The sequence below is a fragment of the Vombatus ursinus genome, unplaced genomic scaffold (genome assembly GCF_900497805.2).
Source record: "Vombatus ursinus unplaced genomic scaffold, bare-nosed wombat genome assembly UNPS02014841.1, whole genome shotgun sequence".
NCBI classification, from domain to species: Eukaryota; Metazoa; Chordata; class Mammalia; order Diprotodontia; family Vombatidae; genus Vombatus; species Vombatus ursinus.
In genome coordinates, this window is record NW_020954619.1 from 4,230,285 (window position 1) to 4,253,661 (window position 23,377).

Genomic DNA, 23,377 nt, shown 5'->3' on the forward strand with positions numbered 1-23,377 from the left:
TGCCCTCCAATATGTAATCCCAGGAAGATGCATATTGCAAGATCCTGGGTGTGTGTCTAAGTCATCAGACATTTGGAGCATTTCTTTTTGCGACCCACAGGGGAAAAGATGCAGCCATCCTTTTCAAATTCATGTGTCTGTTAAGAAATTTCTTGGAAGATAATTTTGGAGTCTTAACTTGCTGATCTTGCCTATTAAAGGAGATCCAACTCTGATCAAAACTGAACTCGCAGCTATTTTAAGAGGGATGGAAGGTCTAAAGAAAGAAGGGGAAAAAAAGAAGTGGGGTAAGAAGGCAGGGAAGCAAATGGGCAAACATCTTTCATTCAGTTCAGTTCCATTCCTTGGATTTAGATTTAGATTCCATTTCTTATTTAGAAGGAGCAGAGGTAAATACGAATACCACCACCTTGGGGAATTTTAGAATTCAAACTAAATCTCAAAAATACAACTAGCCATTTGCACATTATGTCTATTGTCTATATCTATTATTCAGATTAAAAGTCAAAAGTAAACCCCCTCTTCCCCTTCTTTCAATATTAATTCCTCTCTTCCATTTTAATGCCCATATTACCAGTTTATTGTTTATGATGAAAAATTCTAAACAAAAAAAAAAAAGCCCAGATACCAGTTTGCTCTTGATAATGGAAAATCCTAAACTGGAGACAGTAAGAAAACCTGGGGAAGGAGATGTCTCAGGAATTCCCTTGTCTATTTCCTATCACAGCTGCTACCACAGCTGTTACTCCCTCAACATCACCAACATATAAGGAAACTAGTCTAAGGTGTGAGAAGGTAAGGTGAGGAGCAATCACAGCCTGCTGTCAGCTCAAAGACAGGGGACAGGGATAGTGACTAAGTTTTGGTACTGGCACCTTCAGAGACCTATCCTCTCCATTATGTGTGGTAGGTGCCTCACCCTCTCAGAGAGTTTGCTCTTCATTTAGCAATGCAAATGAATCAAATTCTGCCTTAGCTTGACTTCATTTTTAAGTGAAGCAAATCCAGTATTTTATTTTTAACAAAGAAGGAAAAAGAGAAGTGAAACTCAAGGAGAGGGGGTAGCTTAAAATACTTCTTCCCTCTTGGGCATTTCAACAAAAGCCGGAAACACATGGAATTTAATTTCCAATGTACTGTGTGAGCCAAGCCCTGATTTAACACTGGCTGCCTTCCTAGTGGGCTGAAAATGAGACAGATAAGTAATGTATTTTCCTTCATCACCAGCCCCATACCTGAAAGTCATCAACAGATGGGATGGTTCTATTGGTCGTTCTCCTCTTATGCCACTGCCTGAGGGTATCTCTGGTCTCTGAGCTCAGCAGGCGAGCTGCTTGTTCCTCCTGGAAATTCTTTATTAAGGAAAGTGCTCCATAGGCACTGGTCAAATAATAGCCTCCTGTGAAAGACAGCAACAAATGATTTTTCCAAAGAGCCCTTGGTAATGAAATGATTAAAACTCTTCTATGATAAAAATATATAAACTGCAGTCAAAACGAGCTCCCCCCCTCCCCACCACCTTCTTCTTTCTTTACTCATATAAGTGTTCTCATATTCTCTTTTCTTTACTCATACAAGTGGGACATATAGGAGTTTGCTTCATAGAAAAATTGCCCAGCAGAATCACTCGTGAACACACATTTCTCTTGGTTGCACAAGCCCCTTTTGGAAATAGAAATGATAACTTATTCACTAGTTGTGGAATCACATATTCTCAGAGTTGGAAGGAGCTAGAGAAGCTACCTAGTCTAACCTGGACCCAGGGGTGTGCTGGTAAACATTTTAACAACCGAGTCTACAAAAACTCCCAATACAATTTTAAGTTTAATCTGCATTATTATATTTTCTCCATTATTTTCTTAAGTCTAGAAATCAACAAAGCAACAAACCAAGCCGTGACTTGTGACATTTGCTGATTTCTTTGGTCTAAATGTTCACATGGAAAGAGCCAGTTAAAACTGGCTTCAGTAGACCCCTGCCTATACCTGATCTAAGAGTCACAACAACAGGGCCAGGGCTTTCTCTGCACTTTGTATCTTTATCAGCGTCTAGTATGATGCTCTGTCTACTTGTTGTATTGTACCATATTTTAAATTAAGTGTTTTTTTAATCAGTAGACATTTAATAAAAGATATGCTATATCATGTATAATTGTATTATTCCCCCAAACTAACTTTACTCCAGACTTCCCTATTCTGATGATAGCCCCATTATTGTGGTCACCCAGGCTTAAAACCTCAGCTATTTTTAAGGTCTTTCTTTCCTGTTTCCCTCCCACTCACACCTAATTTGGTCACCAAATCCCAACAATTCTGCCTCCAGAAGCTTTCTCAAAGCTATCCTTTCTTTTCTGTTCTCATTTCCCACTACCCTAGTTTATACCCTCATGATCTATTTCTTGACAATGGCCTCCCTGGCTCCATTACCTACAGCCTCCAATCTATCCTACATATTTCAGATTCATCTTCCCAAAGACACATTAGATTGTCCTGTTCAAAACCTTTCTCTAGCTCCCAGTTGTCTGCCAGATGAAATTATCTATACTTTACAAATGTACTAACCTTCAAGGGTTTGGAGTCAGGGAACCTGGGTTCAAATTCCAGCATTACTATTGTCTGCGACCTTCATGACCTTTGGTAAGCTACTTAAACTTTTTGGGTCTATTTCCTCATTTCTAAAATGAATAGGTTGAATGAGATTCTCTCTACGGTTTCTTCTACCGCTAACTTCCCACCTTGTACAGGAAGCCTTTCCAGATCCACCTTAATTTGAGCACCTTCCTTCTGCTGATTATTTCCTGTTTAATTTGTATAGAGCTTGTTTGTGCATACTTGTTTGCATTTGTCTCCCCATTAGACTATGAGCTCCTTGAGATTAGGGACTATCTTCTGCCTTTCTTTGCATCCCCAGTGCTCAGCACAGTGCCTGGTACAAAATAGGTGCTGTTTACTGACCATGTGTCTCTGACCTACAATTCTACCATTTTATTTTCTATTCCCTTGCATATACTCTGTGTTCTAGTCATACAGGACCCTTTGTCATTCCTTAAGCAAGCTTTCCTGCTTGCTCATACCATTCCTTAAGTCTAGAATGCTCTTCTTTTCTTCTCTGACTGCCCATCAAAATATATTCCCCTCTCAAGTCCCAGCTGAAACACTACCTCTTCCATGAAGTCATTCTTGATCCTCTGAGCTAGAAGTGATTTCTTGCTCCTCTTAACTCTTGCAATACTATGCATTTCTTTTGTATTATATCCTGCTTTATATCAGTTGGCTTTTTTTTGGTTTTCTTTTATTTTGGGGAGGACTATATACCTTGATAGATGCTTTTGTATAACACTTTAAAGTTTATAGCAATTCTACGTGTTAGGTAACATCTTACTTCCACCACTGGGATGAAAGATCTTTGAAGTTGGAGATCCTAACTTATCATTTTACTCCCCGTCTCCATAGAATCTAGCATGGTGGCATCTGTAAGTGGTGCTTTAATAAATGCAACAGAGTCCGAGCACCATCTCCTAAAGTGACCAGGACAATGCTCTGCACGTAGTAAGTTCTCATGAACAGTGGGTGAACTGGCACAGGCCAAAAAAAGCTCTAGGAGCCCAGAGAATGAAGAAATGAGTGTGGGCTGTAGAAACCAGGAAAGACTTTGTGGAGAGGGTGGAACTTGATCTAGACCTTGAACTAAACTTAGGGTTTAGGGAACTCAACAGGGTGGAGAGAAGTTGCATTTTCCCTTATGAAAAGTTTTTTCAAACTTCAAAATTTGTCCAAGGAACAAAAGGGGATATAAAGCAGAAAGGGACTAAGTTTAATAAGCTTAAAAACAAAAAGGATATAATTTCAGCAAAACTACTACCCTGACATTAGAATGCATTTAAAAGGGATTTTTTCACATGATATCTTTTCAATAAAAGTTAAGACATGCTTGATCAGCAGGAAAGACTTGTAGTCTGCTGCCCAACAAACTAATGAAAGGTTTAGCTTAACAATATAAAGATTAGGATGAGTAATTCATGACCAGTGGTCAGCAGCCTTGAGCTCAAGGCTCTATTTTAAAGGAACTCTTGCTGCCTACAGTGGCTTCAACTAAATGCTCCTATACTTTAACCAAAATGAATCAGACAGCACAAGGGAGGGGTAGCAAAAAGGTAGAAAGATAATTAAATGTTACCAGGAGGGAAGATGGGAGAGACAGACCCCAAATGAACAAGATACACTTTAGTAAAAGCATCCTCTAATTTTCTTCTTCTCTTTTCAATCACTTCAACCCCCAATTTGAATACAGGGAAAAAATAAGAGACATAGATATCCTTAAAAAAGAGAAAGGCAATTTCCTTAGTGCATTTTTATTTTTTCACATACACCTCCAACTGCACAAGAATCTCACTGGCCAAACAAACAATTTGAAGACTACTCACTCCACACCCCCTAATTTGGCACTGTATTGTAATAATGAGTGGTAGAAGAAAGGAAATGGAGTCATAGAAATTATTGTGTATTTCTTCTAGTCCCTAGAGACAAATCCACATGGCTTTTTCCTATCCAAAAAGGGAGGGAAGATGAAAACAGTGAGGGGAAGTGTCTTCATCATTCATCCCTGAATTCCTGATTCCAAAGTTACAAGTACTATTTGGGGTTGGGAGAAACAGGTGAAAGCCAGGTTAAGAGGAAGAAAAAGGCTCAGTATTAGCTGGTTCTCTGGTGAAACAGGAACTAAAGATATTTATTACTAAGCCTAAATCAGTACAGGATGACTTCTGGCTCTCATTCTACTGTTAAGGTTAGCTGTGGGTTAAATGAAATAATTAGAAGGATGTAGGATGGGAGGAGTCCCACTGAAACCAAAATCAAAGGCTACTTTCCAGCTTCAACTGCTTGAATTTGTGAATGTACTTTGGAAAGTGGGAAGGAGCAGGCACATTTTCTGATGATGACAGATGCTGTTGGCCCTTTTGGGCCTGGTCTATTTTCAGTGGCCCTTGAAGGTAGAGTGCTGGTATGACACATTTACTAGCTACTGTGGAAGAATGTCAGCCTCTTTCCTTAACCAACCCAAAGCAAACCTCACTGTTAAAAATAAAACTCTTAAAAATCACAGAGAATACTGCATAGTTCTGAACTACATGTATAGAACTGAAGTGGCTGAAATAGGAAAAGTTCCTACCCTATTTCTGGACACTTACTAAAGACAATATCAAATCAAGCTTTACTAGTTACATATCAATGCATTCAGGTTTCAAATGGTCCCTGTTTTAATTGTAAGATAGCTCATCGATGTATAAGTGGGAATCCTATTCTGCCTAAGGTAAGGAGAGTGCAGGAAGAGAACTGAATGGCCAGGACTATTTCTCCTGACAGAAATAAGTGATTTACTCTAAAACAAGGGCTCTTAATCTGGGGTTTGTGAATGTCTTTTAAAAACATTTTTTGATAGCTGTATTTCAAGATAATTGGTTTGCTTTGCAATTCTATATATTTTATTTTAGACATTTAAAAACATTATTGTAAGAAAGTGTATATAAACTTCAGAATACTGAAAGAGTATACAACAAAAAATGAAAATAAATACTTGTGCTCTAAAAGATGATCCTAATTTCTTCCTCGTATCAATCCCTGTCATTCTCTGATTTTCCGCAGAGTATTTTCCCTTAATACAAAATATAGTAAGCCATCATGATTTAAAAAGCACCACCCCAAATGACTTCATTAATAAGTTTTTACCTTCTCCATGCAACAATGATGGATCTAACAGCTCCATCATGTACTCAATTTCTGTATCCAGTTCAAGCATGTCACATTGTGCTATTACATAGGTCAACACTGGCAAGAAGTCATCTGCACCATACATCCTCCCTAGGATGAGGAAGGAAGACAAAGGGAAAATCATTACCAAAGGTCATTTTTTCCCTCAAAATGTATATGCTGTGTATTGCTTTTAAAAGACTAATGTCATTTTGGGGAAATATGCCATTTATGTATATGGTGGTGGGTGTTTCTGAAATTCTCTGGGATTATTACACCCACACACTCCCCCAAAACACACATACCCATCCACCCATTCCCCCAAAACACACACACACACACACACACACACACACACACACAGGGTCTATATTCTTGTCAGCTTCTATTGTAATCTCATACCACAAATTTCACCATGAAGTTCTACAAGTGAATTAAAAAACATAAAAATGTGCTTTCCCTCTTCTAGGAACCTCAACTAAAAACTTTTCTGGACTAAATTCTATCAGAAAGACTATTCTGTATGATAGAAAACAGCTGAAGGCTCTTTCTATATATAAAAGATATAGGGTCCTATTTCTGTGAACTCTGACATTTATCACAGTATCTTGAACATAGTAAGCATTAGATAAATTTGTGTTAAATTGAAGAGGACTGACATTTAGAGTTGAAGAGTCATCCAGACCAACTTCCATGTTTTAAAGATGAGGAAACCAAAGCCCAAGGTTACAAAGCTGTAAGAAGTAGAATATGGATTTGAACCCATTCTGACTCCAAATATAGTGTTCTTTCCAATGCACAAAGATGCCTTCATTTATATACTTGATTTGAATAGTAGATATAGATATCTATATAATCTCTCTATATATTTCTAGAAGATCTCATATTATTACAAAATATTATTAATAACAACTAATACTAGAAAGGCAATTTGGTGTAGTAGATGGAGTGGTCAGTCTAGGAATCAGGAAGTCTTGGCTTCAAATTACACACAGGGCTCTTACTAGTTGTGTGACTATATGAAAGTCACTTTACCTCTCCAGGCCTAAAGTACCTCCTTATAAGTCTAGAGACTGCTAGTTGGAGCAGTGGATAGAGCACTGGGTCTGGAGTCAGGAAGAACTGAGTTCAAATTCAGCATCAGACTACTAACTGTGATCCTGGGCAAGTCAGTTAACCTCTGTTTGCCTTAGTTTTCTCAAATGTAAAATGGTGTTAGCAGCACCTACCTCCCAGGTATGTTATGAGAATTAAATGAGATCCTTGTAAAGCACTTAAAAGTGATGGCATACAGAGGCACTTAATAAATGCTCTTTCCCATCTTTCCTTCTTTCCATCTACTTCAGTTATAGATGGGTTATGATTTATGTTCATGGAGATTCTTGATGATGGCATTTATGAAGTAAATAATGCTTAAAATAACATTTAATACTTTCAACAACTCCATGGGTTGTACATAGGTATTCCCATTTTAAAGATGAGGAAACTGAGGGTCAAAAAATATTATGCAGCTTGCTCAGGATCACAAAACAAACAATGGCAGAGCCAGGATGCAACCTTTTATCATATTCTGGCCAAGAACTGCACATTTGTTTTCTAATGTCATCTGGGTCCTCATTACTGTCAGACAATCCTTATGTGCTATTCTGATTGACTGTTGTTATATAAATCTCCTTCTCTTAAGCCAACAAGCTCCCAATGTTATCCTCATCCCTCTCTCAGAAAGGTATCTCACATCCTATTTTTCTGAGAAAACAGAGAACATTCATTGCAAACTCTCTTATCTCTCCTACACCATACCACAAAACCTGTTTATATCTTCACCCCTCCACCTATGCTTTGCTCCATTTTTAGAGGAAAAGGTGGCTCTTCTCCTAGCCAAGGGTAAGGCCTCTCTCTCTACCTGTGTACCTTCCTATTAACCTCTAAAAGATTTACACTTATATATATCTTCATTTTCTCCTTTATATTGGCTCCTTCCCCATTGCCTAAACACATGCCCAGTTCTTTTCCATCCTTAAAAAACAGACAAAAAATCATAAACCTTCACCTGTCTTCACTATTTCCTCAAAATGTAATCCTATACCTTTTATTGACAAATTATCAGAGTAGTCTATACTCACTGCTTCTGTTTCCTTATAACCAGCTTCTCATACATTAGTAGACTTCTGTCCCTACTAATTTACTGAAATTGGTCTCCCTAAGTTATCCATGTTTTAACTGCTGAACTTAATGGTCCTTTTCTCAGTCCTTCTGTGGATTTCTGACTGTATTGATCTTCCTTTTCTTTCTGTATACTCTTTACTTGACTTTCATGATACGGTTTTTTTCTTCTAGTTTTCTTCATACCTAACTAATTTGTCTCAGTCTCCTTTACTAGAAATCACTCATCTATTACCTCATAAGTGCGTATACTTTCTAAACTCAGTTCTCTATTCTTTTCTGTACATTGTCTCTCTTGATGATGACATCTGCTCTGATGGATTCAATTTTCATCTTTGTGCAGGTTGCTCCCAAATCTACATATCTATCCCCAATATATCTACTGAACTCCAGGTCTATAGTGCTAACTGCCTGCTGGACGTCCATACCTGGATGTCCCACCAGCCTTCCCACACTAAACATGTCTTAAAATGGCCTAACATTTTCCTCCCCTAGCGTCATCTCCTTTCAACTCACTACCATTCCAGTGACATAGGTTTGTAACCTTGGAACAACTTCTTTCTCTCATTTCCCATACCCAATCATTTTCCAAGTCTTTCCCATTCTGCTTCTAAAACATCTCTGCTACTCATTTCTTTTTCTTTACTCACTTCCAAGGCTATAACCTTAGTTTAGGTCCATGTCACCCCTTGCCGGGTCCCCTAATTGCATTCATTCTTTTCTCCATTACACCTTCCAGAAAGTTGTCAAGTCTTCCTAAGTTATAGTTCTGACCATGTTATTCCTCTGATAAAACCAAACCAAACCAAACCCTTAAATGCTTCTGTATTGCCTAGAGCACAAAATGAAGACTCTTCAGATTGGTATTTTAGGTTCTTCATAATCTTAATAGAACCCTCCTTTTCCAGCTTTATTACTTCCTTCTACCAACAAACCGGACTATTCGCACAATCATATCTCCTACCTCCAAGAATTCACACAAGCTATTCTCCATGCCTAAAATACACATTTCTTTGTCCAACTGAACTGCTGAATCTCCACAATTAAGAAACCTCTTCTTCCTTTAAGGATTAGCTCAAATATCAGCTTTTCCACGAAGTATCTCTGAAACACTTGAATTTTAGTGTTTTCTCCTTCCTCAAGTTACCTTGTAATATACTTTTTAATCTGTATGCTTCCTAATTGTTATAGCACCCTTATAATATAGCCTATGGACATCCTCTATTCCTTCTGCTTAAAGCAACTTCACTATGTAGAAATTTGTAATGATATTCAGAATTATATTAGAGGATCCATAGCTTTGTTCATCTTTACTAATAAGTAAAATGAAGTGTGTCTATTTCTAGGCCCAATGTAAGCAGTATTGGAAAAATCTTAATTTGCCCATTTTCCAACTTTGTAATCATAGAAGATATCTAGTTATTTTGCCACAAAAGAGAATCAGCCAAGAAACAAATGTTTCAGGTTCATATCCCTAAGTTCATTATTTCCTATGAAATATATGTGTAGTTCATTTCTTTCAATACTGAGGTAATGATTTTAAGTAATTAAAACAAATGCTTATTTGACAAAACATTTTAATAAGGCACATTTTGGAAATGATGTAGCTTTAGCCTATGTAAAAGTCCTTACCTGAGTTATTCTCCATAACTGTATAAATTAGTTTACAGACTCTCAGCAGCAACATGACTTTCTTTTCAGGTGAATACATCTTCTGCATGGTCATGAATTTGACCTTGATCTTTTCTACATCCACAAAATCTGGAGTTGGGGCAAACACACCCAGGTCCTGAGGGCTCCTCTGTCTGACCAGCTGCAGGTTCTCTTTTAACTGCTTCCACGAACCATCAGCAGTATGGAAATCCTTCAGCATGGCTTCAACATGGCTCTTCAAAGGTTTAAGAATACACTTGTGCATGGCCTTCTCCAGCACAATATCTGCAAAAGAAAATGCAGAGAAGATGAGTTTCACAGTGTTAGAAAGGAAGAGATGCTACATCACAGGACTCTAGCAAGAAAAGCAAAAACTTTTTCCATTAACAGGTAGGAACTAAACATTCTCACACAGTATTTGTTAATAGACTAAATGTATTTAATAAATGCATTCTAAATGTATTCTTTTTTATTCGGGGAGGCAATTGGGGTTACAGAGGGGTTACAGGGTCACACAGTTGGTAAGTGTCTGAGGCCACATTTAAACTCTGGTCCTCCTGACTCTAGTGCCAGTACTGTATCCACTGTTCTACCTCTAAATGTATTTTCAGAGTGAAATGAAAGATGAAAATATATGATTTTGAAACTTGCATTATACTAGATACTTTTAGGGTGTGTTCTATTTACAGCCAGGAAGTCCCTGAAAGCAAAAGAGATGATACTTTTTTGTTCTCTGTATCATTTTAGAGTTCATGCATACCCCACATAACATCACACAAGACCTTTTAACAATCTCATTAATACATTACAACCATACCTTCTATTAAGACTATAGAAATCACATAGTACTGTTTGGACAATCATCTATTTATAACATTAGTCCTTTGGAAATAACTGTTCCCTATAATGTCTTTTTTTTTTTTAACCTAATGCTGTTTCCACGAAACCATTTAACAACATCAGACAGAGTTTGACCATAAAACAACTCTCACTCAGGCAGCAGAATGATAATACTAAGAACATAGTAGGCCCTATATAAAATGCTTATTCGCTTCCCCTACACCACCCACCCCAAGTTCCTGAGCTCCAAATCTAGCCCTCTTTCTACTATAACATGTGACCTCCTTAAGGTCTCATTAATATAATCACCGGACCTTAAGTTACAATATTCTATTTTCAACTTGATTCCCCAAGAACAAATTTGTGCCTCGGGTCACAGTATATAAGCCAATAGAATTAATATGAATTATACCTACAAGATCACATGTGGTTGTCCTAGCCAGTGACTCTAACACCAGAGAAAGGAGACAGGTTAGAAGGCTTGGCTAAGATGTCCAGCATATCTATGTTGCTATTCAATTGGCCTCAGCTCTTTTTTGTAAACTCTGTTACTCAATTCATAAAGCTTGAATACAAACATTTTATTTTGAAAGTCAGTTTATTCTTTTCATTTTGAGAATAGCTGTTGAAAATCACAAGTCTACGTTTGTAAAAGACTAAAAAACATTTTTAAAAAAGCCATCAGATTTAAAATACTTTGACTATGTTTATTGGGTGATATTAGAAAATAATTTTCATTCTGCTTCTGGAAATGGAAATTTTATCATTTGAGGGTGGGGGGAACAGACAAGACCACAAGAAAAGGACAAGAATAATGTTTTTTCTCAAATTCTCTCCTCTTGAAAGCACAAAGCCTCACACTTAATTTTTTTTTCTTATCTCCAATATCCTGCACCATCATTTGCATTCTGTCAATGTATTTTAACGCCCAAAGTATTTCTTAGCCAAATTAGTATGAGGAAATACTAAACTAACAGAAATGGGACCTAATTAATAGGACTGATAAAGAGAGATTCCAGATATGGTTTTGTGATATTTAAACTAACTGACCACAAGGTTAGTCTAGGAAATTCTTCAAAACTTAAGTAAAGACATTGACCACAGTTACTTTTTACTTTTTTTAACTTAAATTCTAATCTAGTCTTCTTTGGGTCTCCTGCTTACACTGAGAACATAGGTTAATCTTTTCTCCCCTCAGTCTCAGACTATATCCTACTTGAGAATAGTAGGTCTGTATATTGTAAACCCTAGTGTTTGACATTAAAAGTAAGTAGTTATCATAATTTAAAAAAAAAACTTTCCTCCTGACTGTATTAATGATCTATAGATACTCCAAGGCTATCACTGGTACCATCTTTACTAATTTCACTTTTTTTCTCAGCTGACTGTAATCACCACTTCTTACCACATCTTCAGATTTACTTGATAACAATTATTTTAACAAAAAACTGAAATGTATAGGATAAGGAAAAAGTCATCACAGGATTGAAAAATAATATAACAATATCTTATATAGTTAAAAGAAATTGCTTGTTTATGGTTTTAATGTTCATTCATTCTCATAATACTAATCATCACATGTTCTGCCTCATCCAAAATGTTACAATGAAACTAATGGTTGTAATTTCACAGATATAAATAGATTAAGCCTAAAAAAAGAAACAAAAATAATTTGCTCTGGTTTCGGGTTGACTACACTGCCTCTATATTAATTGTGGTCTTGTTTACCTTCAAAAGGGAATTGAAAATGTTTTGATAAATGATTGAAAGGCATTCTAGTTTCCTGTTCACACTGCTGCTACCTTGTTTAGTTGCTTTTCAGTCATGTCTGACTCTTACTGAAAAGTAGGTCTGTATATTCCTGAACCCCTTTTGGGGTTTTCCGGGCAAAAATACTGACGTGGTTTGCCACTTCCTTCTCCAGATGAGGAAACTGAGGCAAGTGGGGTTAAGTGACTTATCCAAGGTCACAGAGCTAGTAAGTGTCTAAAGCTAGATTTGAACTCAGGTCTTCCTGACTCCAGGCCAGGTGCTCGCTCTACCTACTGCTATAGCCTATACTGAAACACTCTTCTATGATTCCTCAGACTCTTCCCAATTACTGGTGCTAATGCAGAAGACCCAAAAGACCAACTCTCATCCGGCATCCTTCTCGTTCTTTCTTTTCTGGAAATCCCTCTCCTGTTTTTTGCTTTTTTTGAGGGGGGGGGGAGTTGCCTTGCTCCCTGCTCCAATCTACCTAAATTGACTGTTTCTTGAAAGATGCTGAACTGCCCTTTGTGAGACCTGTCTCCAAACAAAGGGATACACAAATACCCACATCCATGTATATACATATGTATATACATATATAAGTAATATATATACACATGTGTAAAGTCACACATATACATATACACATACATATATATATACTCACACATATTTATAGACATAATATTATTTGATCCTCAAAACAATCCTTAATATAGGTGTTGGGGATTATTATCCCCATTTTCTAGATGAAGAAACTCCTAAATCTGAGAGGTTAGGTTACCTATCTAGGGTCATAAAGCTAGTAAGTTTTCTGAGGTGGGATTTGAACACCTTTCTAACTCCCAAGTCCCGTGCTACACCAAGCTGCCTCCTGTTACATACTAAGATGAAGTGCATCTTTTCTTAAATAAGCATTGTGGAAACTCCTGTAGTTGTCCAGGCCCCTTTAATCATACTTTCCCCCAACTTCCCAGACAAAATTACAATAAAGGTAGGTGTGTACATGTGGGGGCAAACATATAATTTTCCTTCTTGTCTCCTTTTTGTGATTGAGGTGTAACTATAAAGTAATGAGACTGACAGTCATGGGTCTTACTGCCTCAGGGCATTAGTCTCACATTAGTCACCCCAGAAGTTCCAGGACAGGAGGGTTCCTTCTGTACTCTCTGTATACCACAGAGTCAGTACATGATAAGCATCCAGTAACGAAGGACACAAGTCTTATTTTTATTTTATTTTTTATTTTTTGGTGAGGCAATCAGAGTTAAGTTACTTGCCCAGGGTCACACAGCTAGTGCGTGTCAAGTGTCTGAGGGCACATTTGAACTCAGTTCTTCCTGACTCCAAGGCCGGACCTCTATTCACTGTGCCACCCAGCTGTCCCAAACACAGGTCTTATTAAAGCATGTTCCATTTGCAGGCCTCCATCATCCTATGGAAGGGCCTGATGGCCAACTGAAGATTTTGTCTTTTTCTTCAGATTGAGACAAATGGTATTTTTTATAGTGAAGAGTAAAACCTTCACATATGGATGAGATGTGACTGAGGATCATTCAACATAAATAGGGCCCCAAACCTAATATTTTAGAAACATAATGCTGATCCCACAGGCGATCTGAAAATAATGTTATTCATATAATGTGTTCTTCAAATAGATTTTCATCGGCATCTTTGGCTTTTATATTGTTTCTATTCTCCCCTATCTCTCTCTCCCAACTCCTCTCAGAAAGCCATCCCTTACAACAACTTTTTAAAAAAAATGTGAGGAAGATAAAAACAAACCAGCAAGACAAATCAACATATTGAAAAATCTGACATAAAGGCAACGTTCCACACTTTCAGACTCCCACTCCTTCAAAGAAGGGAGACAGGTGTCTTCTTCAACTTTTCTTGGTGGGGTGAGGTCAAGCTCCCATCCACATGTTGATTAGATATTCTTTGTGTGGACAATTGGACTAATTCTGATTTGAAGCTGGCTGATTTTGCAAGCTGGTGAAAGGCAGGTAGGAACAAATGAAAGGATTCAGACATTCCTCCTTCAGATCTAATAAATGTGCACAGTTAAGTTTTCTACAATCCCCCACCCACCCACCCAACCCCCCTGCCATTTAGAAAACATTCCTGGGACTTAAAACAACCAGAGAGTTAGCTAATGCAAGAGCAGTTCACGTTCTTGGTGAGGAAGTGCTACTATTTGATCTGAAGACTAAAATAGTCCAGGCTATGTCTCATAATTGACTCAATTTATGTGCAGACTAAATGGGATTGATCCCTCTGTGGGTGAGCCATTTTGCTTTGTTAATAATAGCTAGCATTTATATATCACTTTAAGGTTTACAAGATGCTTTTCAAATATTATCTCATTTTATCCTTACAACTCTGGGAGGCAGCTACTATTATTATGTCCATTTCACTGATAAGAAAACAGAAACAGAGGTTAAATGACTTGCCTAGGGTCACGCAGCCATTTAAGTGTCTGAGGCTGGATCTGAACTCAGGTCTTCGTGATTCCAGGTCCAGCATTTCACTGCCCTACCTAGCTGTCTTTGTTCTTTTCTAGAATCTTATATACTTCTAAGCTCTGCCACCCAACTTAATAATCAATCAAATAAATTAACAAGGATTGTTTAAATACCAGTTATGTCCTAGGCCAGGGGTGGGGAACCTGTGGCCTTGAGGCCACATGTGACCCTCTAGATCCTTAAGTGTGGCCTTTTGACTGAATTCAAATTTTAAAGAACAAATCTGTTCGGTCTTTTTGGTCAAAACACACGTGCAAGCGCACGCGCATGCGCGCGCGCACACACACACACACACACACACACACACACTCTCTCTCTCTCTCTCCCTAAATTGAATAAAACAAATGCAAAGCAGTTAAACACAAGGAAGATTGGGAGGGCAGGTGTCAGTGGCTAGGGAGGGTGAGTGGTAGTGTCAAAGATCAATGATCACAAAACAGTCTGAGGAAAAGATCAGAGCAAATCTAGAAATATTCTGAAAAAAAAAAAAACAACAAAAACAAACTTTCAAAGCAATGCACCCATCTCCGTTCTTGAGGGGAAGTGAATTAGGGCATTACTGATGTGGAATACTTTATATCCTGTCTTACTTCAATGATGTGTTGGCTAGATTTGCTGAACTGACTTTTGTCTCTTACTCTTTTATTATTTGTTATAAGGGTTGGGAACAGAAGGGAATATCCTGGGAAATGCAAGTGACGTAAAAACAAAATAATAAGCACACAAAACATGTGCCTGTAATGGTGGGTCAGCACTATCCCCTAAGATGAAGGAATATAATTATTCCTCAGATGACTAAAGGTTAAATGACTTAGTGTCTGAATAAAGACTAAAATTCTTTGGACTCCAAATCCAGCTCAATTTCCACCAGACCATGCTACTGATCATACAACTAATCCACTGTCAGTTGGGTACAAGCATTGCTTATTTTTTTTTTCCAGAGGGTATGGTGAGTTTTATTCCAATTAGCCACACTTTCTTACCTGGTCTCCCTTGTCATTACTGGAACACAATTTGGAAATGGCTGGCTGGGTCTAAGGTGCAATTTATGGTTGAGGAATAAAGTCAACTGTGCTTTAAGAAATGGCAAATATGATGGAATACAGACACATGGGAAGATTGGCATGAATTGATGCAAAGAGGGTATAAGCGGATACAGTGATGTAAAAACAAAAGATATCAGTAAAAATTTACTTCAAAAAATGTCAATGATCACCTTAGCTGAGTATAGATAAAATCAGAAAACTGGTATCTGTTTCTATTTATTTATTCTTTTACATAAAATTTTTGTGAACCAAGTATACATTCTATAGCTATAAATAATTCAACCCACTAGAAAGTTGTTCCAAGGTTATATTTATTCACCTTTACTTTTTTGGCCCCATATTCTACCATATTGCCAAAGTCCTTGTCACTATCAAATGATTGCACATCAGAAACCAATATCACTTTATCAATAGAAATAAAGAAAAGGCACTGACAACTACTTTGCTCCTGCATACCATGCAACCTTTCTATCTGACTTACAACTGAAACCTTCCCCATTAGAAGGTGAACTCCCTGACAGCAGAGACCTTCTTTTTCTAATTGTATAGGTTAGCACAGTGCTTTGTACATAGTAATTGATTAATAAAAGCTTGCTTCATTCATTCATTCATTCATTCATTCATCCATACCAAGAAAGGAAAAACAAACTGTGGCCTTATTAGAAATGCTTGAATGTTCCTAGATATGACCAGGATGTACCTAACTATCTCTGACAAATACAGAATATTTTCTAGGTAGATATTTCATCTCTAAAGTGGGATAGGTTTGGTGGTCACAACTCATTTGTTTTGGCTCAAATGCCATTTAAAAAAAAATATATTCAGGGGCAGCTAGGTGGTGCAGTGGATAGCGAGGTGGCCCTGGAGTCAAGAGGGCCTGAGTTCAAATCCAGCCTCAGACACATAACACTTACTAGCTGTGGGACCCTGGGCAAGTCACTCAACCCCACTGGCTAGCCAGGAAAAAAAAAAAAAGGTATGAAAAATATATTCAGGGGCAGCTAGGTGGCACAATGGATAGCACACTGGCCCTGGAGTCAGGAGAACCTCAGTTCAAATCCAGCCTCAAGACACTTGGCACTTACTAGCTGTGTGACCCTGGACAAGTCACTTAACCCCATTGCCCAGCCAAAAAAAAAAAAGAAAGAAAGAAAGAAAAAAAATATTCAGCATGCTATTAAGTGAGAGAGCATTGACCACTGTTAGACACTTGGGTTCTAGTCCTGACTCTTTCACAAATTAACTGTAACTCACAATCTTCCTGGACCTCAGTTTCCCCATTTTTGTAACTGAGAGGATGGCTACTTGTCTTTTCCAGTTCTACAAATATTCTGTGAAGCTATGATTCTAATTCTACTTCCCTTTCCCTCACTTCATTAAATTAGGGTTGAGCAACATAGGCTGTGTCTAGACAATTCTGACCAAACCAAAATTTGGTTGACCTGATTTGCTGTGGTTCTTAATATGGTTGTGCCACTCACTGGGGACTTGGAAGCACTGATTTATAGATCAGTCCGGTCAAATAGTCCAGCTTTTGCTGCCTGTAACAAATGTATTACACTGATTTGGCTACAGGAATCCCAATGTTGTAACAACAATAATGATGAACCTGATACTCAAGTAATGCCTTATATTTTTTCATATTATCTCATTTAGTTTTCATAAAAAACTCTTCTCTGAAAATGGCTGGACTGCTTATTAGTATCCCCATTTTACAGAAGGGGGGCATTGTAGCTGTTCAGGGTCAGTCATACAGCTAATGAAACCTCCTTTTTTCCCAGTCCAGTGTTCATTCTATTAGATGTGATATGGGAGGGGGTGCAATATTAACTTGTTCATATTATTTTGGGTATTGCAGCAAAACAAAAAACAGAAAAACAATAATAGCTTTGCTAACATTAGCAAGCACCTGTTTTGAATACATTTTGAGGCCGGGAATTCTTTGGATGGTTTGCAAGGTGAAACTATCTGAAGCTCCACTTGGGACATTCTCCATGCCACTTGAGAAGTGAGGGTGGGTGGGAAGAGCAATCAACAGGCTACTTGATGGCATTATTAGGAAGGCCCTACCTTAACAGCTCACTTATGTTCTGGGATTGATTAATTATCGAAATGTTTTGGGTCACAAACTTTTTTTTGCCATTGTGCTAATCATGAGAAGGTTTTATTTTGGCTAGGTATTGTCTACCCTTACCTTCTAACCTATTAATAAGTGCAGCATTTCACTGTGTTTTGGAAGCTGGGCAAATTTAATTCTTGAGGCAGCAGGCACGTGAGCTGCCTGCTTTAATTAAGAAACAAACAAAACCACCGCCCCCACCAAATTGCATAGATTCCTGCTGGGTGCATGCTCTATAGTTAGACAAAGCTTTAATTTGGTCAGATTAGATAGAACTTTAGAGATGCTTCCCAGGAAATTCAAAGTAAGTTCTTTGTGTATCTGAGGGAAATCTAATACTATAATACTAGGTCTTAAATTAAAGACAGGGTTGCTTCTAAGATAAAGGTCTAGAGCATATTTTCTGCATACACTAACTCTGTAAGCAGGTAACATTTTGAGTTTCTGCTCTCTAGAACACTGACAGAAATGCTTCCTGAGGCAATGGCTTTGGTTGGTGCTCCCAAGAAGAGCAGGGAAATTAAACAAGCCAGAAGATCAGGCCGGGGCCTTGGTTCCTTTGTAAAGATTTTCTGTGTAGGATGGCTGAATCAATCTGCCACATAACTCTCTGCTTAGCTCAGCCACAAGCTCTTGCTATTTGCAGGCAGGGTAAAGGAAACACACCGGCTGCGATGCAAACTTCATGTTTCCTTAAACTGCCTTTCCACATAAATTAAACTCGAGCCAGGTTTTCCCTGAGAGGGAAGCATGCAGAAAGAGTATGCTCGTCTAGGTACTGCCCTGCTTTCTCCTCGAATTCTTTCTAAAGAGTCAAGGCAGTAACTGGGCAGCCTCCTTTTTAGCAACTTACTACAACACATCAGTTTTAACCACACCCTAACAAATAACAGAACAAATCAAGATCCCAACTCAGCCAAACCACAAACAGGAAAAAAAAAAATCTACAACAACAATGCTTTAATTTCTTCGCGTGGAAATCAAGAAGAGACTTTTGTTTCAATAAACAGAACTGCAGAAAAGACCTTGTATGCCACACAATATTTACTACTTCTTTAAAAAAAAAGACAGACTTCATTGAGGAAAGGAAAAGAGTTTTACTTTTATGAAATGCCTTATAGTGTTTGGGAGTCCTTTTCTTTGCTGTTGCTGTCCAACAAATGCAGTCCATGAAATTAGCACTTTTTGTGCAGCTTTCTAAATAAAAATTTTAAATGCCACTGCTTCACTGAAGGAAAAAAAAAAGGCAGCCTGCCAATTTCTCAGTCACCTTTGAATACCTTGGCTAAAGTTGCCAACAGCAATTCGGCCTTGGAATGAGCTTACAAGGAAAGAATTTCTCCTTCAGAGATGTTTACCCTTTATGTGAGACTTATAAAACATGCCACTTATGTAGTCAAGGTACAAAAAGGCAGAAGAAAAGGTTCATGGCTACAAAGTTTTCTTGCTTATTTTTGTGCTTAAATTATAACCCTATTTCTTTCAGGGAGGGGGGTATCTCCTTCCCTCCAAAGGAAGAGAATCCAGAGAGAGGTACTTCAAGAAATCACTGAATAGGAAGGTGACATTCCAAGAACAGGAAGGCAAATGCAACCACTCAGACCTCAAACTAGATCTTGCTCTTCTTGGAGGCAGAATCATTATTTGACAGTGTTTACCAAATGCACCAGAAGTCTTTGAACAGCAAGTAGCATACACTTTTACCTTATTTCCAAACCTTCCATTTATTTATTTATTAGGCAATTGAGGTTAAGTGACTTGCCCAGGGTCACACAGCTAGTAAGTGTCAAGTGTTTGGTCTGAGGCCAGATTTGAACTCAGGTCTTCCTGACTTCAGGGCTGGTGCTCTATCCACTGTGCCACCTAGCTGCCCCCAAACCTTTCATTTACTGACTGAAAATTTAGGCAACTTTCACTTTTAGTGTTTTTTGTTGTTTTGATTTTCCCTGGAAAAAGGATAACCTATTTAAAATGTCCCTCAGGGGTTGAGCCCAGCTAGAGGATTATAGTATATAGTACATAAAATACAATTTCAAAACAAAAAGCAAAGACAGTAAATTCTTACCTATTTGGTCTTCTGGAATCAGTGATTCAATTGGGGGATCCAGTTCTGAGCTCTGGGACAAATAGTTCTTTACTTGAGTCATAAATTGTCGGATGGTTTGTAGCATGTCTGTGCTGGAAACATGGCATTCCTTGTTTTCTTGCAGAAAGCTTACATAGTCCTGTACAAGGCACCCAAAATAAGTACGCTTGTCCTGGGACAGTTCAGCTATTTTCTTGATCATCCGCTTCTCAGGAGTCATGAAGGAGCTGAACACCCCACTCACTTTTCGTAGTTGAGATTTGACAATTTTGGGGAGGACAAATGAGCTGCTCCTTTTCTTTTTGGACTTGATGGGGGGTGCCATGCTTTCTTGGTCACTCTCTCCTTCGTAGTCTTCCAGGCTGCTGTTGGTATCCCCTTCGTAGCCGAACAGCGGCATGCTCCGGTCAAACTCCAGTGAGTCGGAGGAGGAAGTGGATATGCTCATGTCGCTTAGTCTCTGCCTGCCTCCATTCCACTGCAGTTGTGAGTCAGAACTTGTAGGCAGAGTCTTTTTGCAAGCTGCCAGATTCTGCTCAGGCGGGGCATCACCTGGGCTGCCAGCAGTTCCCGACGTAGGCTCTTGGCTAAGACAAGGTCGAATTACTGGCAAGGTCTTTGCATTACTACCTTCTCCTTCCAAAGAAGAAGCCTGTTTCTTCAGACGAGGTGGAGGGATCGGGGTCGGTTTCTTTCCCAGCAAATCTACGTTCCCATGTTTGTTATGGTTGACTGTTTCTGGCATGCTCGCCTGAGTTTCAGTCCTGGACAGCTGAGGGCTTGTAGGGAGACTATTAATAGATGGTGGTGGGGGTCTGGGTGGAGGAGAGCGAGGACTCTCAGTGCCATTCACTTCTGGAGTTCTTGTGCTCTGCCTTTTCAGGCTTCCACTAAGGTCCTGGCTGTGCACTTTTAAGAAAAGAGGATTAATAAAACACAGGGCCCCGTTGGTCTGGCTGCACTCCAACTCCGAAGGCCTTCTGGTTCGTATAGAATGCACTCCATTTATAAGGCAAAGCTGACGCGAAGCTCGACAAACACCGTCTGAGGGGAGAGGCCTATGAGGAGCTGGAGGATTTAGGGGTTTGTTGTCAGCCGGAGAGTTCCAAAAATCTGAAAGTCATTATTGGTTAACACAAGAATGTAAATATGGTGGTTCTTTTGCAAATTAAAAAAAAAAGGGGGGGGCAGAGTACAACATAGCAAGCATCTCTGAAGCATGGAGCTTTTTCATTTGGGAATTGCCTTTTTTTAACTAAATTTCTTACTGGAACTTAGAGAAGACTGCCAAACCCAGCTGCAGGCTCGCACAGGGGCTGCAGGGTAGAGCTTTGCACCTATAAAGATTTAAATGTCCTGGGCCAACACAAATCATCAACATGACTTTTACTGAGATAGGCAAACTTGAAAAACGTAGAAGAATGATGCTATTACAAGTTCAGGCTTGAAATGAACCATAAACTAAGCCCACAGCTTGACTATAAAATGGGATAACTTGCAAAGAAACAGCACCCTTCCCAAATAGCTTTTTCTGCTGCGCCCTCAGGCAGATGTAGTTCTAAGCCAAATGTTCATGTCCTCACAGTTCTCCTTTAAGTAGACAGGACAGGCAGCTGTGTGAGTGATTGTTACACAATTAGTTTGAGGTTTGACATGGTCAGCATTAAAACTCCAAAGAGGAAAAAAAAGTGTGTGTGTTTGCATATATATATATATATATATATATATATATATATTCTCATAAGCTTAATCAGGGAAAAAATAACCCTAACCTATAGAAAAAAATGAAAAATTTAAATGCGGATTCAACCATCTATCTTTGTAGTCTGGTAAATGTCTTTCCCAAATTCTGTAGCCTTCTTGCCATTGCTATAAGCATTCAACACTCTTCAGTTGCCCAACAGGCAAGTGGATGGCTGTATATAGAATTTACATGGTCTGTTTCGCCATTTACAATTAGTTCTCTAGTATGTGTGTTAAGGGAGAGGAGTGACATAGATAATAAGCATTCATTCTGGGTTTTCTAGATTTTTATTTTTCCTCCTCTATACCAAACCTTCCTATATTTTCCAGGCTGTCATTAAAATGGGTTTGTATATCCAGAACACAGATTAGCTAGTGGTAGTAGGTAGATGCTCCACATTGGCTGGTAATGAGAAGCCAGCAGAGGAGCCGAAGATGAAAAGATTCTGTAGCTGATGAGTTTGGGCTGGATGATTTCCACAGTCCTCTTAACTCATAAGATTCTAGGATCCTTGCAAATGTGTTGTATATAATATATCAAGAGTTATATGTATGTCCGTCTTTACTAATGTTGCCTATCAGATTACCAGCCACACTTCTAAAGAAGTCTGTCTCTTTGGACAGTATCAAGTACAGCTGAGTGCCTACTATATGACAAGCTCTATATCAGGCACCATGGGGAAATACAGATATAAAGAAAAGGAAAATCTAGTCTCTGTCCTCCAGGAGGAACTTTCAATTTAGACAGGAAAATAAAAAATAAATATGCAAGTAAAAGATCTGAGAACACTTATAGACCAATTCCAAAACTGGTGGAATTAACATGGGCTAAGTAAAATACACATGGGAACACACTACTTTAAGGTGGTAATGATATGTCTGCCAGGATCTCCTTTTCTAACCTCACCATCCAACTCTACAGAATATTCTACTTGTTTAAAGAAACTTAAGTTTTAGGAGGGCAACAAATATCTGTGGGTACCTTCAGACTGTTCTATGAAATATGCATACTGTATATGCTACATTCTGTATACCCCAAATGGCACCCATTTCAAGATACAGTCTTTAGAGTAAAAGAAAAAAAAGTCCATGGAGAAAGCATGCATGTTTAATCTGCCAGGTCAGGTATCAAATCTTTTTTATATCCTAGAAACCCTGGGTCTTGATTCAGTCATTATGATTTGCAAATTGTTGACAAAGCCAAAGGTAGAAAAGTCTTTCCTTCATTCTTAGCAACTGTGTATTGCACAATTTTATCCACTATGTAACTTCCCAAAAAGCAATGGAGCAAAGAGACTTAACTGAGAACCATAAACCAGGCAAACTTCTGAAAGGACTCACTCAAGGTAGGTCTAGGGGGCATGAAGGAGTGAGGGTTGATGGTGGGGAGAGGGAGAGAGCAAGGCACAGGGAAGAGGAAGAGAAAGGATGAATGGTACACTGCTGGCAAAACATGATGACTTTTCTGCCTAATGGGCAAGAACTGGTCACCATAGTACCAAGCTGTACCATAGCAGAGGAAGTAGGACAGATGTTACTATATAACGCATACTGGCATTTTCCTCATAGTGCAGATAAATGCTTTCAAAGCTTTGTGCTTGGCTAGAAATAGACAAACTTGGATTAATGAACTGAGTGAAAATGGAGCCATTCTCTTTGGGGTCAAACCTTGCCCTTTTCCTTAGAAGGTACTATTGAAAAGA

At 38.5% G+C, this 23,377-nt stretch overlaps 1 protein-coding gene across 6 annotated transcripts in view; it reads right to left on the bottom strand.

Annotated features, from left to right (window-relative positions):
* RIN2 (Ras and Rab interactor 2) overlaps positions 1 to 23,377 on the bottom strand; it is a 239,999-nt gene that overhangs the window by 3,779 nt on the left and 212,843 nt on the right. For all 6 annotated transcript variants that reach the window (XM_027840326.1, XM_027840328.1, XM_027840322.1 and 3 more), the window contains 4 exons: positions 19,911 to 21,044; positions 9,543 to 9,848; positions 5,727 to 5,858; positions 1,236 to 1,399 (listed from right to left, as the gene is read on the bottom strand). In XM_027840326.1, coding sequence (XP_027696127.1) covers positions 1,236 to 1,399; positions 5,727 to 5,858; positions 9,543 to 9,848; positions 19,911 to 21,044 — 1,736 coding nt within the window. The remainder of the gene's footprint in view (positions 1 to 1,235; positions 1,400 to 5,726; positions 5,859 to 9,542; positions 9,849 to 19,910; positions 21,045 to 23,377) is intronic.